At 40.4% G+C, this 17,674-nt stretch overlaps 1 protein-coding gene across 1 annotated transcript in view; it reads left to right on the forward strand.

The window, feature by feature from the left end:
* The first annotated feature begins 522 nt into the window (after positions 1-522).
* Positions 523-17,674, forward strand: part of spag9a (sperm associated antigen 9a) — a 28,482-nt gene continuing 11,330 nt past the window's right edge. The window contains exons 1-10 of the mRNA XM_084571384.1: positions 523-1,055; positions 5,719-5,839; positions 9,075-9,145; positions 9,233-9,321; positions 9,408-9,558; positions 13,916-14,051; positions 14,148-14,241; positions 14,331-14,452; positions 16,608-16,665; positions 17,520-17,672. Coding sequence (XP_084427510.1) covers positions 756-1,055; positions 5,719-5,839; positions 9,075-9,145; positions 9,233-9,321; positions 9,408-9,558; positions 13,916-14,051; positions 14,148-14,241; positions 14,331-14,452; positions 16,608-16,665; positions 17,520-17,672 — 1,295 coding nt within the window. The 5' untranslated portion in view covers positions 523-755. The remainder of the gene's footprint in view (positions 1,056-5,718; positions 5,840-9,074; positions 9,146-9,232; positions 9,322-9,407; positions 9,559-13,915; positions 14,052-14,147; positions 14,242-14,330; positions 14,453-16,607; positions 16,666-17,519; positions 17,673-17,674) is intronic.

Raw genomic sequence — 17,674 nt, forward strand, 5'->3', positions numbered from 1 at the left:
CAGAGGTAAGTATATGAAGAACAATAAGGTATATAATTATAAAATAGTAACACAATCTTTCTGATTTACACTATTTCTAATTATTTTATTATGTAGTTAAAAATTATAATAAAATATCATATATATATATATATATATATATATAGGATAATAAATAAATAAAAATACATAACGGGGCTGAATATAATATGATGATAAATCAGTGTCGGGCCGCTAACGCTCTTACGTCGGTAGCATGATGTGACGTCATCACGTGATCAAGACAACAACTCAGCTGTTAGATGGGGGCTTCAGGTGCACTCGGAAATGCTCCAACAACTATGAGGCTCCGACAAAAGAAAACACGCTTAAACTGTGATTTACAATAAAAAGACAGCTCATCAAATCTTCTTCCACGTAATACGCGTAGGATGTGTATTTGATCGAAAACCAATATGAGCGTTTCTATGAGCTGGGGTTTCCAGCCTGACAGCGTCTGCGAGGAAAGTTGTGTAAAGTCGGAGCTTTTGGAAGGCTCTTGAATGCGGCATGGGACAAGCGAGGAAAAAAAATAGGAAGAAAATCCACGTAGCTCGTCTCTCATCGTAACGGTTCATCCGTGGACCGTTTCTCAATGTGTCCGTTTATTTAAAGACGAATTAATCAGTAAAAGGGGATAGCTGGGTGCATAGTGGCGGGCTGACGCGGGAAAGACAACCCCCCCCCTCTCCTTCTCCCCTCGAACATCGGTCCCGTTAGCTGAAAGGACAGGAAAAATGGAGCTGGAGGACGGAGTTGTGTACCAGGACGACCCGGGGACATCAGCGATGATGTCGGAGCGGGTGTCGGGCCTGGCCAGCTCCATCTACCGCGAGTTCGAGCGGCTCATCGGCAAGTACGACGAGGACGTGGTGAAGGAGCTGATGCCGCTGGTGGTGGCCGTGCTGGAGAACCTGGACTCGGTGTTCGCGGAGAACCAGGAGCACGAAGTGGAGCTGGAGCTGCTGAAGGAGGACAACGAGCAGCTCATCACCCAGTACGAGCGGGAGAAGGCGCTCAGGAAGCACGCAGAGGAGGTGAGACAATAATAAAACAAAACAGTAAGACAACACGGCTGTCTCAGGTGTGTTCTCCTCCCAGCATCCCTGAGACATGAGTCCACCCGAGCACGTGGCCCTGGCGGCGCCCACGGTCTCCAGTGGGGATGTAAACAAGTCAGGAGGAGAGTAATCAGGATAATCAATCAGTGTGATTATTGCATCAGATAGTGAAGCCACGTCTGAGACTGAACAGGAGCAGGTGAAGTGACTCAGCGTTTCACTGGCCACTTTATTAGGTACACACCCAGTCCTGCACTAAATTAGTTTAAAATAACTGAGCTGATCCAACTTTTATTTTTGTTTGTGGAGGATGTGCTTTGTAGTGTTGCTGAATTGGCACGTGTTCCTATTATTTTGACATTTAACTTCAATCTACATCCTCTAAAAAAATAAATAAATGCATTTGTTTGCAGTGGTGTACCTAATGAAGTGGCCGGTGAGTGTAAACAGATAGACATGATGGAGGATGACATGCCTCCACAGATTATTTTCTTTTTTGCAAACTATTGCTTATCATTATAGAATACACACTTGCTTGCCACTTCATTAGGTACACTAGTGAATGCATTCTAATATAACAGCCCCCCTGCATTAAATATTCTCTTCATGAAGGGTATTAGTTTCAAATAACTGAGAAGAGATGTTGACTTGGCTCTTCGGTTTGTAGTGCTACTGAATTTGACACGTGTTCCTATTATTTTGACATTTAAATTCAATCCACAATGTGACAAAATGAATTTGTTTGCACTAGTGTACCTAATGAAGTGGCCAGCAGGTGTAAACACAAGACAGCATGGAGGATGACGAGCCGACACAGTTTTGTGCAAACTATTGCTGATTGTTATAGAGTATACACTCGCTTGCCAGTTCATTAGGTACACTAGTGAGTTCATTCTAATATAACAGTCCTGCATTAAATCTTATTTTCGTGCAGCTTCTGGTGTTAAGCATTAGCAGAGATACTGTAGTGTTTAATACAGTCTGCTACATCCTTTCAACACCAACCGAACATCAGAGCAGCCTCGAAGGTCAGATTTAGTGCAGGACTGTTTATATTAGAATGAATTCACGAGTGTACCTAATGTTTTGGACAGTGAGTTTACGTTGCGTGATCTCAGTCTGGTGCAACAGCTTGGTGCGGCCTCAACTGACAACTTCTGACACAGACGACACAAAGCGATCATCAGGTTAAAGTGTGGTACTGATTTTATATCGTTAATGTCAGGTGATACGTGTCGATTATACACTCTCTTGCCAGTTCATTAGGTACACTAGTGGCCATGAATTCATTCTAATTTAAACAGGTGAAGGTTCTGGTGTTCAACGTTGGTTTAAATTAACTGATAGACGACTGAATTCAATCCAGTTTAACAGCGCCACAGAATACAGCCTCCAGAATGATCATGAAGTTGAATTACCACCTTTCTGACGCTGTTTCAACAAAAAAAAATGAACATTAAACAGTCATGAGGATGATATTTAATGCAGGACTGTTACATTAGAATGCATTGTACCTAATGAAGCGGCCGACAAGTGCAAATATAAGACAGGATGGAGGAAAGCATGCCTCCACACTTCTGTGCAAACTATTACTGGTGTAGTGTATACATTTATTTAATAAACCTGAGAAATTTAGAGAAGAAGTCGGCTAGAAAAGATAGAAAAGATAAAAAAAAAATAAAGCTGTTAGCTGTGTAAATGTCTAAATTTAGCATCTTCTTCACAGTCGCATCAATGCTCACAACACAACACTGACAACAGCCACTAAAGAGATAAAAAGTGTTTAGTTTGAGGACTATGTTTGAGCCCATAGTCACCAAAATAAATACTGGACCCATAATTTCATTTATTTCCCACGTATCTTCAAAACCAAGCGTCACCAATGTGTGATTACTGTTAGCTCATTCACAAACGTGCTAGCTAACTCATTTTCTAATGCAACACATAGCTGTTCAACTGAGTTTGTCATCCATTCACAATTGCATCAACGTTCACAACAATTGTGACACTAAGGAAATAGAAAGAATTTACCATTTCATACCATTAGCACAGCTCGTATAAGTCGTGTTTTATGTGATAGAACATGTTTGGCCCAAGCTACGATAACCCTAAAGCATTTTCTTTGAGATTTTAGAAAGCTGCCTCAAGGTTTTTAATATGGTAATGGTACATTTAGGTGTATTATGGATTTGGCCCGGGTTAATTCCTCCTCGTGTGGTGACTCTGCTTCGAGCGTCTTTAGCATGAAGGTCGATGTGATGTGATGTGACTCGGACCTTCTGCCGCAGCTTGCATCCTTGGCCCAGGGCTTGGGGACAACAGCCGGGACGCCATGCCAGCGGACCCCTCTGTACGCTTAGTGATGCTGAAGCAGGACGACAGCCAGCCAACACTCACACTCGTGTACTTCGGTCGCAGTATTTTGTGTCAAATATAAACGTGCTTATACGTGGGATCGTCCGAGGAAACACTCTTAGTCTGCACCCCTGAGGAAGGCATGGCGTTACTTCCAGGTCATGTGATCCTTTGTCTGTTTTCCTTTTTATTTTTGTAGTCTTGGGTTTCACCAAAATGACCCCCCCCACCACCACCACCACCATACCAGAGTAATGAAGGGGGTCGCATTTCTTTTTAGGATGCCGCTTCCAAAAGACAGACTGTTAAATCTTTCACATGTATTGACGTTTCTTTTAGTCCTTTCACTCAATTTATTGACCGTTCCTTGCTTCTTATCTGATTATACAGATAGTAGCTCTAGTTCCTGACATAGGCACTAGATTAAACACACACATATTGATGACTATGTAATAATAATAATAATACGTTTTATTTATAGGCACCTTTCAAAACACCCAAGAACACTGTACAAGCTAAGACAGGGTTTAAAATACATAACAGACATCAAAAGCATTAAGAAACTACAAGTATAAGACACTGAAAAGATCAAAAGATAAAAGATTTGGTTAAAAAAGGAATATGTGACCAAGGGGGTGGAGGTCGATGATAAAGAGGACTGGGCCGAGGACGGAACCTTGTGGTACACCAGATTAGATGGGAGATGGCTGATGAGAATGTTTAGATTAAATCTAAGGCATCCAGCCAGCTGTTCAGATCATTAACACGAATTAGCAGCAGCTCTTATCCTGTTTCTTATCGCCTACAAACCTGCATTGTGCTTGTTGGATGTTTTACGTTTACAATATCTGTACTGTCGGCTCTTTATGACCACAGGATTGCTGCTAATGTTATCTCTTTTATAATATATATCGCTTGTGTTGCATTCTGTTTTGTCCACAACCAATGTTTGAGTTTATTATTCATTTATTAGCCATCTTTTCCGATATTTAAACTCAATTTTCTTAGATAACTTTATTGTTTCAGCTCTGCACAAGTTTTATTAGTTTGTTTTTTTACATTTGTCACTTAAAATCCTACCAAAGATGATCGTGAATTTGTGTGTTGTCATGTAGTACAAGGCGGTCAAAGTGCAGTTATTTTTCTCTATTATACTAATTAAATTATTGTTTCAAGTTGATTTAATTGAATACTTGATGTATTTTTAAATTTATACCCTAATTAAAACCGTACTAAATATGCATGCATGCGTGCGCTGGGAACATTCATCGCGATCGTTGAGTCTAAACGAAATTAATCTTCATTTTTTGGTTGTTTAATGCAAGGCAGTATAAGTACAGTTATTTTTCTCAAATCGAGTAATTAAAATATTGTTTCAGCTTTGTCCAATTGAACATTTAATTTGTTCTTTGGTGTGAACCTCGAAAACCCCGCAAAAGGGAAACGTAAAGGTGTGAACATTCACCAAGATCGTTGCGTCTGAACAGATTTAATCTCTTAATTTGCAGTTATGTAGTGCAAGGCAGTCAAAGTAAAGTTGATTTTCTCAAATCAGCTAACTGAATTATTATTTGAGTTCCACATAATTTAACCTTTTAATTGGGTTTTATATCCATACCTGGAAAAACCCTGCAAAAAGGGAACACATGCAAAGGTGTGAACTTTCGTCAAGATCATTGTGTCTGAACAGATTTAATCTCCAATTTGTAGTCATATAGTACAAGGCAGTCAAAGTAAAGACTTGTTTGACCAGAGGAAGTAGGGAAGCCACATTATTATTTACAATTAATGTGTTTTTAGATATATAACTTGAAAACCCCACAAAAGAGAAATTCAAAGCTGTGAACATGGGTCAAGATTGTAGCGTGGGAACAAAATTAATCTTTATTTAGCAGTATAGTAATAGTGCAACGCGGACAATGTAAAGACTTGTTTGCCTTGAGGAAGAAGGGAAGCCACATTATAAGAGCCTCGGCTTACCCATCTGGACAGGATGTGGACGCTGACACACAAACATTTTTCCGCTCTGAAGCGGACTTTCCGATTCTGTTTTAGACTCGTTTTAGAATCATTGTACATGTTGTGATAAATGATGTGCTATTATGTATGTACTCACAGTGTGGTAGGCCGTCTGATTAATGGCTTCATTGCTGTTGTTTTGTCAATCGGACGCTCATGTTTGGTTCAGTGTGATATATTTTTATCTTGTCGGAAATTACCTCAACCCACCTCAGACTATTAATAGCAAACTTCTGATTGAGTGTGTCTTTTTGTGTGTGAGTAGAAGTTCATTGAGTTCGAAGACACCCATGAACAGGAGAAGAAGGACCTCCAGAACCATGTGGACAGGATGGAGTCTCACTCTCGGCAGCTGGAACTCAAGATCAAGAACTACGCTGACCAGAGTAAGCGCAAAAACACAAAAATCATCCATTCACTGATAGCAATACCATCAGTTATTCAGTCTGTTCTGCTGTTGCCTTTTTACACTCTCTTGATGGTTTCTTCTTCGCCCCCCCCCCTCTGACTTTGATGTCTTGTCTCATGGTTTATAATGCACACACTTACACAACCATACGCTCCCTCCCTCCCTCTTTGCGGGGGTAACAGTAATGGGATTATAGGATTTCTGTTATTCCCATCCTCCTAATGCGGCAGCGCATTACCGCCCATCTCATTGGTGGATCAAAGCGATCCGACTGCCTCTCACGTTGCGTCTCGTTGGAAGATGTGGATTCACACAATGACTACTGTTCCGGTATCGAGACTGAAGTGAGTCATTCAATCACACAAAGATGGGAGGGGACGGAAAAGATTAATTTCCTTCCGTGTTTAACTTTTAGCCAAAGCACTAACAAAGCGAGCAGTTTGGGTTATTCTGGAAAATCACATGTCATAGTTTTGTTTTATTTCAGTGTTAGTTGCTTTATTGTACACATCCAGGGCAACATTGGGTCCAACTAACTTGCTGCTGCGCCTACTGAATAGTAAATCATTTATTCATAACTGTAGGTTGAATCACCAACTCTGATTGCCTATAGAGGCAGAGTCCACGGCTGCTGAAGAGTTACTGAAGTCAGTGGCAGATGATTAACTTTATAATCTTTGCTGGTTGTGTAGTTTTGTGTTGATAATTCTCACTTATAGTAATAGAGATAAACGATATGTCACCACTACGTCAATAGTGAACCCAAAAATCTGGGGGTAAAGGTCAGTGCCAGCTTGGAAGTTTGGCATTCTCTGGGCCAAGGTTTGCAAAGTAGTAGTAATTATGAGCCATCCACGCTACGACTAAATTATCTTGACGTAGCCCAGCGTGTCCCCACTACCTCCTGTTGGCAGAAGTGAAGCCAAAAGTCTTGGGATAAGGGCGTCACCATCTTTAGATTTTGACGTCATTTGGAGCCAGGGATTTTGCAGTAGCGTTTCTAGGTGGAGCTGTGGTATCGATGACTCATCCATACTACCACTAAATCTCTTGTGAACTTTTCAAATCTATTATATAAACGTTGTTCCCCAATTACCTCCTATTGGAAAATTGATGCCAAATATCTGGGGATAAGGGCGGCGCCATCTTGCAATTTTGACGTTATTTGCAGCCGGGGATTTCACAGTAGTGTTCAGTGGTGGAGATGCAGTAATGATGACCGATCCATACTACCACTAAACTCAATAGTCTGTGGAAGTTTGATGTAGCCTGGCTGCTCGGATGGCTACCTCCTACTGGCAAAAGTGAAGCCAAAAATCTTGGAATATGGGCGCCGCCATCTTGTGTATTTGACGTCAATTGGAGCCAAAGTTTATACTGTGGTGTTTGTTGGTGGAGACACTGCCCACGATGATATAACATCCAATTTCGTACCATAAAATAACTACTTAAAACTAAAGTTATCAGAATAATTAACACTTGAACATACAGCAACGTGAAAAATGACAGAAAACAACTTTGGGAAAATGTATTTGAGGAGTACTTTGATGTTTTAGTTTGGCTCATGTCCTATCTGCTAACATGGAGGCTGTTTATGATCTCATGACTTTCACACTACATTGGATTTTTAATGGTGTTCTCCTTTTTGGTTGGATATTACACTGCTGAACAGATTTTTTACGTAATCGTGACACATTCAATTAGTATCATCATGTTCAGTGTCACATTCAGCTTCTCCTTGCAGTGATTTGTCAAACGTCCTAATACGCACACACAAGAAGGATTACCAGAGACTTCCTCCCCTCCCTTCATGACTTGTCTCCAGGCATTTGGTGACTCACGATGGCAACGACATCATCGCACAACATGCAGAGGCTTAAACTGCTGTAATTGATACATCCCGTCTGTTGCTCCAACTTACGGTGTGGCTTAGGCTAAACCGGATGTGCTAATAAGGGGATTAGGTGTTTTTGTCACTTCGTAAATCGACCAAACACTGAAACCCACTTAAGTGAGATTAGCTCCCCCGCCTGCTACAGCACCTGCCAGGAAGTCAAAACTCATTCACAAACTTTTATGTACAGACATTACTCAATCAGTAATCAGTTCTCTTTTAACAAGGTACAAGAAGGTCTAAAATGTTAAAAGAAAACACATTTAGACGTGGTCTTGGCTGCTTGTGACCACATTCTTTTAATAGTGTAAACATGCAATAGCCTCTGGCCACACTGACAGGCCGCCTACTCAACTGACATCCCCTGTTTAAGCTGAGTTTTGCGCTACAGTTTCACGTCTTGCTTTGAAAGAATGGGAGTACCTCAGACGATCACACGACAAAAAACACACAACTAACAGTGAGGTTCATGGTTCTGACACAGCAGTAGATGGCAATCCATTGCTTTGAGTCGGCAGCTTTTTTCCTCAATATTCTTTATTTGCGTTTAGAGTGCAAAGCTTTGTTCAGGTCACATAAGACGTATTTTAATGGTGTGAACACATGTAGTGTGTGATCGGCTATCCAGGATACATTTCATGGTTCATGGTTCTGAAACAGCGGTAGCTAGTGGTCTGTTGTTTTTAATCAGCAGCTTTTTGCTCAGTATTCTACTGCACCTCAAATGATGATGGTGCTACAGTTGTAAACACAAGTAGCTTGCAATCGGTCACCCAGGATGCATTTCATGGTTCTGAAACAACAGTAGATAGAGATCCATTGTTTTGAGACAGCAGCTTTTTGCTCAACATTCTGCTATGCGCCAAATGATGTCGGTATTTATTGGCACATAGAGGGCACATTTAATGCCAGGTGTGAACACTTGTAGCATTTCATGGTTCTGAAACAGCGGTAGCTAGCGATCTGCTGTTTTTAATCAGTAGCTTTTTGATCAGTATTCTACTGCACCTCAAATGATGATGGTGCTACAGGTGTTAACGCAAGTAGCTTTCAATCGGTCACCCAGGATGCATTTCATGGTTCTGAAACAACAGTTGATAGAGATCCATTGTTTTGAGACAGCAGCTTTTTGCTCAACATTCTGCTATGCTCCAAATGATGTCGGTATTCATTGGCACATAGAGGGCACATTTAAAGCCAGGTGTGAACATTTGTAGCATTTCATGGTTCTGAAACGGCAGTAATTAGGGATTATTTTCTTGTCTTTCCTTTGTAAAGTGTCTTATTTAAACCGACAAATGTCATCTGTCTGTTTCAGTTGGCAGGCTAGAAGAACGAGAGCTGGACCTCAAGAAGGAATACAACTCCCTGCATCAACGACACACAGAGGTAAAATACAGACAAGTGGTCATAGAGTTGTAATCATTAACAACATTCTTACCTACTTCCTCCTGGATGTTTTTGTGTTGTCTGCAGATGATCCATAATTACATGGAGCATGTGGAGAGGATCAAAATGCAGCAGATCAGTGAGACTTCAGATTCTAGCGCGATCGGCCGAGTCAGGTGAGGTCAAAGTAAACCTTTGAAGTGTCCAGCCACGGCAGCGCTGGAGATTCTGATTAAAGACCTCTGCTTCTAATCTTATTAAGGAGAGAACGGCCTCTCTCTTTGGGGATTTTCCCGTCATCCGGAGGGGCGTCTCTCTTAATCCCAGATCCCCAGGCCAGAGCCGAGACGCCGGGCACAGAGGGCTGGAGGTTCACAGACCCATCACAGCCTCGGTCCAACACGAGTCTGAAGGTAGGCGGTGGTCATGAGTGCAGTTCAGACTACATGATGATAATATGTGAAATGTCCAAACATGTCTGTTCAGTAGGAAAGTCTGATCTCCTAATAACCATGTAAACTCTTAATGTGCTGGTTTCTCTCTGCTTTTTGGAATAAATCCATTCTCTCTGAGCATGTTTGCTCCACGTTGGGGTAAACATCAGGTGAGGAGTTTCCAGGAGGGACAGAAAACGAAAGCCAGAATCAATCAATCTTGGTCGCCTTCTTCTTGAATCAATTCAGTGTTATCAATATCTCAGAGACGAAGACTCTTCTTCTTCTGTTCTATTTCCAGCGGATTTGATGCTCTACAGCATCAATTGACTTCTATAGTGAACATATAGTGTTTTGGGGGCATGCAAACACATAGTACATCGAATTAGATCATTTCATTTAAGTTCATAGTTTGAGTCTCTGATCAGAACGATTGATCAGGCTGCTGTTACTTAAAAACAAATATCTCAATTCAAATCCATACCGAGCTAGGAGATGAAGGAGTTTGTGATTTGGATCCGATTAAAAATAGAGATCCTTTGACGAGGCTCGGCTCCGCTCCTGTGTATTTTAGCCGGCATCTGACAAAGGCCACCTCTGTTTTCAGGCTCCTCTTTAGCCACTGATGAATATTCAAACTTCCACCGGTGTAGCAGTCAGAGGACATCATTAAAAGAGTCGCATGAATATTAAACAATGCGGCATTTTTCTTTTGGAAATAGCTTTATTATCCCTGAGAATATTAAATTAATGTTAAATGCCTTTAAACACTGACAGAAACAGAGATGATTGTTCTTAAATAGTAATAAGATATAAATGACTGGACATGTGGGGTTGGTTTGTAGCGGTGACAGCTAAGAGCTGCTGTGTTTTTGTTAAAACTGGGACATCAGCGCCGCAGCGCAGTGCATGATGGGAGCGCAGCGGCTGTATGGCTCGAAGCCAGTCACTGAGAACGGGCAAGGGAGAAAAAAAAAATAAAAAAAGTCTGGCTGGAATGTGATTGGCTCTTATGTAATCAGAGCCGGTTATTGTGGAGCCACGGCCTTTTGAACACAAGTGTCTTTGATATGCACACACAGGCTCTTAGTGTTAAATAGAGGGAGCTCATATTTATTTATGGGAGGTGTCGAAGTGACTCCAGGTTAATGATGTGTTTGTGCTCAAACACTGATTTAATGTCTGAGTCACACAAGCAAAACCATTCCATGATCTCTAAAAGCTGCCTTAGTCCTGTTTTCTATACCATTGCATTTTAATTAATTCAAGGAGATCTCTTAAATCTATTAAATAAATCAGATATGTTGGCTAAAAGTTAGTAATTTTCATAATCAATTAATAGTTTTAAATGAGATAAAGGTTATTTGTTCAAGAATGGAGAACCCTAACATCTGAAACCACAAATAGAAAAGTTAAATAAATAACTGGCTCAGTGGATAAACATATATGTGGTTAAATGCAACAAAAATAATATTTAATCATGTATAATAATATAACAATGTACAATTGTAATATGTACATATGGGTATAAATCAGTTTATAAACTGTCCCGTTTATTAATTGACTGTTTCAATCCTATACAGTGTATTTAAATCTGTAATATTTTACGTTTCCCTATTTATTTGCCCTATCTTATGCAATTCTGTTCTTTCTTTTCACATTTCTCTATACATTTCTAAAGAAATAAAATTATTTATTAATGTACCTCCAGCTTAATAATTTAATGAAGGCGTACATTTAATATTTTAATATTATTTTTGCTGCATTTAAAAGCGTATCAGTTTATAAACTGAATCATTTACTAATTTATGATGGCTTGGTCCTCCATATTTGAACGGTTGTAGAGAAAACTAAAATGTAAAATACTTGGACGTTATTGTGGCTGAAGATTTTCCATCATAAGTGAGTCTGTTAGGGCTGAAACTAATGACTACACTAAGACAGTTTCTTATAGTGAAAGACGATGCCTTATTTTGTCCACAATCCAAAAAGTTTATTGTCACGTAAGACAAAGAAAAGCCACTTTTGAGAAGCTTCAAAAATGACCCAAACAAACAGAAAATGTTTGCTAAGACCAGTATGGCTGAACCATGCTGGAAAAAACAAAGTTACTAATGTAACCTGGGTTCTATGAACTCTGGAGATCTGGAAAACTAAAATAGAACCAGGGACTTGTCCAAGAAAAATGTATGACGGTCCAGATAAAACAGAAACTCACCATTCAAGGGAAGGATTACAGTCTAGTTATCCTTGACTTCCAGAAGGGGGAGACAAAACTTCCTCCACTACGAGCTGTACACGCACACGTATGAATGTACTTTTCCATTCACTTCACAGACATGCACACTTCGGAGTGTATGCATTTCTGATGAACTGCTTCTGCACATGTGAGCTTCATTCTTACTCTCCCTCCCCCAAGCAGTTGGACTTTGCCGACCCCCCAAAGGAAAGGGAGGGTAAGGCTGCGCAGGACTCTACTTGGGGGAATTCACTCGCAGACGACTGCAAGGTAGTTGAATGGTTGGCAGCTGGCGGACGTTTCAGCAGCAGCGCTGGCGCAGTTTACGTTTGTTTGTGTGGGCTTCAGTAGTGTCCTCCGCTATGCTGTTTCATCTTTTTTTAAACTGAGTCGCTCCTCACTTCATGGACCACCTGAGCTGTAGAGCGCTACATGCAACCATGTCTTGTATGACGGCTACATTGGGGAATCTGGTTAATTACTAATCTGTCAAAGTCAGTAACGCCATGGTTGCATCTGGCCTCTTGCCTGTTTTCATTTCTGTCAAAATGCATGAGTATTAAATTTCGCTTTCGCTTCATTCATATAGATTTTCCACATGATCGATATCACTCATTGTGCAGTAACATCTGAAGCTAGCCTTCTTTCACTCACTGTAGTTGTGTAGCATTGGTCTTACTTTTCAGTATTCCAGCTGTTCCTGGGTCTTCTGTGGATTTGTGTTGTGTTGTGTAGTAGATGTAGAACCTAGACAACAATCTCCTGTGGTCATTTTTGTTTAGTGGATGCTGTGGGAAGCCCTCCGCAGTCCCAGTAGTGCCGTGTGAACTTTGTGTTTGTATTAGTTCTGTGTTGTCTCCTTGCATCGCTGTTTATTTTAGTGTTTCAGTGTTTAGTTTTATTGATGTAAATGTGATTCTCTGCGTTTATTTGAGCTCCAATTTCATGAAAGCAATTAATTGTTGCTAAAGGCATGGACACACCAAACGGACATCAAATAAGTACTGGACATAAGTGTCTCTTGTAGACTCTTGTAGAGTTTCTTGAAGGCCTTTTGCCACTTGTCCAAGTTGTCTTCAGCTCCAAGAGACTGATCCTGGCTTCTTTCTCCAATGAATGGTGCTCTAACGACCAATTATGAGTCAGATTTTAGAACTGAAGATGCCACTTGGATGAAACTTTACAAGTCCAGTTGTTTCAGCGCTTTTTTGGATACTAGACCTAAAAGTTGCACCTCAACGCACCAGAAACACTACAACCAACGGCCATTCAGCGCCTGTGTGACCAGCAGGTGGCAGTGGTTGGTATTCGTCAATATACAGACTACTGCCAGGTAACTATTTCTTGAGAGACTAGGAAAAACTATAAACCGTCGTACGGACCTAGCTTCTCCTGAATCATGCTGAGCAGTTGATCTGTAGTTTCTTCATTCTAAATGATCAGTTCGTTGTGAAAATATTTGTGTATTTGATTGTTCAGGTGAGATAAAGAGTCTTCTTTGCACCATTTGAAGGTTGGTGTTACTTCCTCTCGTTCACAAGCTGACAGTGTCGTAAAGTTTAGTCTGGAGTCTCTTTCCGTTGGGAGTCAGATAAGCTTTGGCGAAGATCTGACGCGCCAATCAAATTGTTTGCTTTATGCAGAACATTGATTGGAATTAAATTTGTTTACAACAAAATAGTGCGGATTGGTTGTAAGACAATCCAGTTGCCTCATAATGAAATCCAAATGGCGTGCTGAAGGTTCACTAAACTGATCTGACAGGCTGAAAAGCTGCCGACAAACTTGTGCTAACGTTGCGGGACATGGCGCCAAAGCTAGGGCCACGGATGGTAACTGTCGGCTTGGTGTGTCACAGCCTCAAGAAGCTCAATTTCTGATGGAGATTTTTTTCTTTTGGGATTAATTCTCTGCACCCTGTAAGAGCTGAGAGAAATTGGACCCTTATGTCTCTGTTATTGTGTTGTTTCCCTTTACGCTGTGTGCCCTAGGTGTGCTCTTTATGTGGCTTTGGTGCGATTTATACTTTGGTTGCTTTATCATTTCTACACCACTTCAGTTTGACACTGCACGCATCTAAGGTCCCTGTCTTTACAGGATGAGCTATCAGACTTCACCGGCTCCAAGTCGGCCACACCGATGTCCACCACCGCCTCGGACGTGGAGAAGGACGACATGAACAGTAAGAGCACGGAGGTGCAGGCTGCACCAGGGACCAGATCCATATCAGTGGGTAGGGTCACATGTTATAATACTCTTAATTGGTTTTGTCCATCTTCTTTGATTTAATTTAATTTACAATTTTGTTTCTCTTTGTTATTTTCTGCAGGTTTGCCTGAAAACGAGGACATGGCAGACGTGCAGGACATCATCGAGTCCACCCCTGAGCTGGACATGTCTCTCATTGAGTACAAACCCTGCAGGTAGAACAAGGAGCACAGCGTCAGTCTGGTTTTAATCAAAGTTTCGCCGGGTAGCAGAACATCACCTCCTCTTGTTATTGCTCTTTCAGCACTCCCACCAAAGGCATCGAGAACTTGGCGTTCGACCGAAACACAGACTCCCTGTTTGAGGAGCTGTCGTCCGCAGGCACCGGGCTCATAGGGGACGTGGACGAAGGGGCTGATCTGCTGGGTGAGTCAAAACTTGGCCTTCGTTGGGACAAAGCAGCAGTGAGATTGAAAAATGTAGCCGCAGCAGTTTCTTCTGGATTGTGTTGGAATAGGAATGAAATGGATGGACTCATTTTGCATTCTTATATTATATTATTCAATTATAGAGAAACTGTGGCCTTCTAGTGTGTCAGCTTCTATCAAGATTTCTACCAGGCACAGCACTTGATATAATAACTATGTTTGGAAAATAAGAAGTAATACTTTATCCGGTTTGCAGCAATGATACTTAAGATATATTAGCATTTAAAGATGTTTAATCATTTTAATGCATCTTCTTTCTTTCTTCTGCAAGTGCTCATGATAAAAAAATTATATCAGCCTTCACCTAATGTCATTTTCTGGCGTTCTTGACCTCTTGCTTGTCATCGCTAACAGAATACATTTTCCAAAATTTGTCCGAAACATCATGTGACATTAGTCGTATCTTAAAGCTACAGTGTGGGACGTTAATTAAATATAAATGGATGTCCGTTTTTAATCTGATCTTCTCTGATCCTGACAATAGTGAACTTTTTCCATGGATGTGAAACGATCTAATGGAGGAAATCTGGTCGTCTGACTCTGTGATTTAAATGTCTGCTTAGAACATGCTTTTACTGGAGGACCTTACCATTTTTATTTTTTATTTTTTTTCATTTACTAATCAATGAATTGATTGTTTTTATTATTATTATTACTGCGTCAAAAACTTTCCTGTGTGAAGATCCACCCTTTGTCGGTACAAAGTTAAGATAAGAACTAATATCCATCTGATCATATAGGCCACGCCCACTTAGGCCCAAAACTTCTTGCACAGTATTGCAAAATGTGCAGCAACACTTTGATCGAGTTATTATTATTGATTTTATTGTATTTGCTGATATTTTAAACTCTGAATGTTGCGGAAACGTGACTTAAAGTTGGCGAAACTTTACCACAAGAGGCCGTTGTGGCTAATTGCTAATGGACTTCTCCCAAGAGGAGGCGCCATCTTGGCCCACATCCTGTAGCAGGACAGCTCACTGGTAGCACTGTCATCTACGTCAACCAACAATTATTGTTTGCCAAAAAAAACATGAGGAGCGCAGCCCATAGCAGAAAAAAATAAAAAAAAGTTACGGATGTAACTTGGGTTCTGCGAATTTTTCTGAATCTGGTGAGAATGAAATATAAAAAAAAAGTTCCGCACTTTAGCTTTAATTGACTACATCTGTTAAAACCTTGGTCACCGTATGCATAATAAACGTCCACATGTGTCTTAACTCTAATTAATTAATTAAACTTACTGTAACTCTTACTCCTGCTGTTTTCTGCAAAGCTACGCCTCTTGCTTCGGTCCAGCTTGTTGAACGCAGTGTTAGCCGTCTACCCATGTTAACATCCCCTCCCTCTCTCTCTCCCGTGTCTCATTCTCTGATCCCAGTGGAGTACTCTGGTGTGTATGACCTCCAAACTTTACTTAAACTTTGACCCTTGCTCATTCTACTACACCCTCTGAAACCACACCCACCATATTTGATAAGAGCTGACAGGATTTGATGCATGAATGATGAAGTTCTTCCCTTTTTTTGGCCTAATTCTTCTTTTTACAGCTTAAGATATATAATTATATATATTTATTTTTGTTTTGCCCCTGTCTTCTCTGCTGCTGCTGCTGCATATGTACCTAGCCTTAGCGATTTTGGCAGCGTCTCTTCTGTTTTGCTTGTGGAGTCAGCAGCTACACGCTAAGCTCTGGCTCCTTCATCATTTTGGTCATTTCACTGTCTCAAACTATATCCACATCTCTCTCCCTCTCTCTCTTCCTTACTCTTTCCGCCTGACTTGGATTGCATGGTTTTCTCAGACCTTAGTTTGATTGGTAAGACCTCATCCTCTCTACCCATTCTTTTCCCGTCGGTCATGTGCTGTGGACTGTGTGTGTGTTTGTGTGTCGTGCTTTCTTGTGCCGTGAAACCTCCAGTAACAAATATCTCACTAGGGGATATTTCACTTGTGTCTTTTTTTTGCCTTGTTAGATTTAGTAGTAATAATTAATCTATATGTGTAGTGTTAAAGTAGTGACATCTTCAGTTTGTTGTGTTTTTAATGGGAATAAAATAACAATTCTAATGTTGTCTTTCAATACCTTTCAGGCATGGGCCGCGAAGTAGAAAATCTAATTCAGGAGAATTCACAACTGCTTGAGACAAAGTGAGTACATATCCGACACTTCTTTGGCGTTTGCTCATAAATTTAATCCCAGTGGCGCATTTTTTACTGGATAATCTAAATAGATTTAGACTTTACTGATCCACAAGGGACATTGCCTGGTCATGGTAGCTCAGTTGCACATACATTTTTTTCTTAAAACTGCTAGTAAAGAGAAAAATAGGTTAAAAAATAATTTTATTTTTCTATTAAATAAAATTTTAAATTATTTGCAACCTATTTTTTTAACCTAAAATAAAAATATTTTTTTTGTTAAATAAAAAATAATTGAATTATTAATTTTTAATTGTTTTATTTTAAAATTGAATTAAATTAAATATAAAAAATAATAATAATGAAATATATTTTGCTTTTTTTTTTTTAAAGATTTGCATACTTACATATCTACAAGAAATAGATGAAAATATACACTATATGCATGGGAAGGATAAATGCTGAGGTCCAAAATTAAGATTGGAGGAGCATTAATATGAATAATGAGACATGTACCGTAGCTGTCGGTAAACTAAAGTAAACCTCACGTTCATTTCGCCGCTAGCCGGTCGCTACTTGGCAGGCTAGCGATCAGCGACTCAAAGTAGCATCAAGTTCACCAAACATTCAGAAACGTCTCGTTCAGAAATTATTTGCTGAACGTCTTCAGAGGTTTCCAGCTGTTCTGGGTTCAATTCCGATACAAATAGATGGACTAATGTACTCTACCAATATGCAGAATGATTGATTTTAGCCAAAACACGTAACTGAGCTTCCCCCAAGCCATGAAAGAAACATATCAACTTGTGGAAGTGCGCGTCTGATCTCCCTTTTAATCCTGCGTTTCGGCCTTTTGCTTCCAGGAACGCCTTGAACGTGGTGAATAAAGACTTGATATTGAGGGTGGATGAGCTGACCTGTGAGAAGGAGATGTTGCAGGGAGAGCTGGAGGCTCTGGTCCAGGCCAGAACCAAGCTGGAGGACAAGAACAAAGAGCTGGAGGAGGAACTCAAGAAGT

The sequence above is a fragment of the Chelon labrosus genome (genome assembly GCF_963514085.1).
Source record: "Chelon labrosus genome assembly, chromosome: 21".
Lineage (NCBI taxonomy): Eukaryota > Metazoa > Chordata > Actinopteri > Mugiliformes > Mugilidae > Chelon > Chelon labrosus.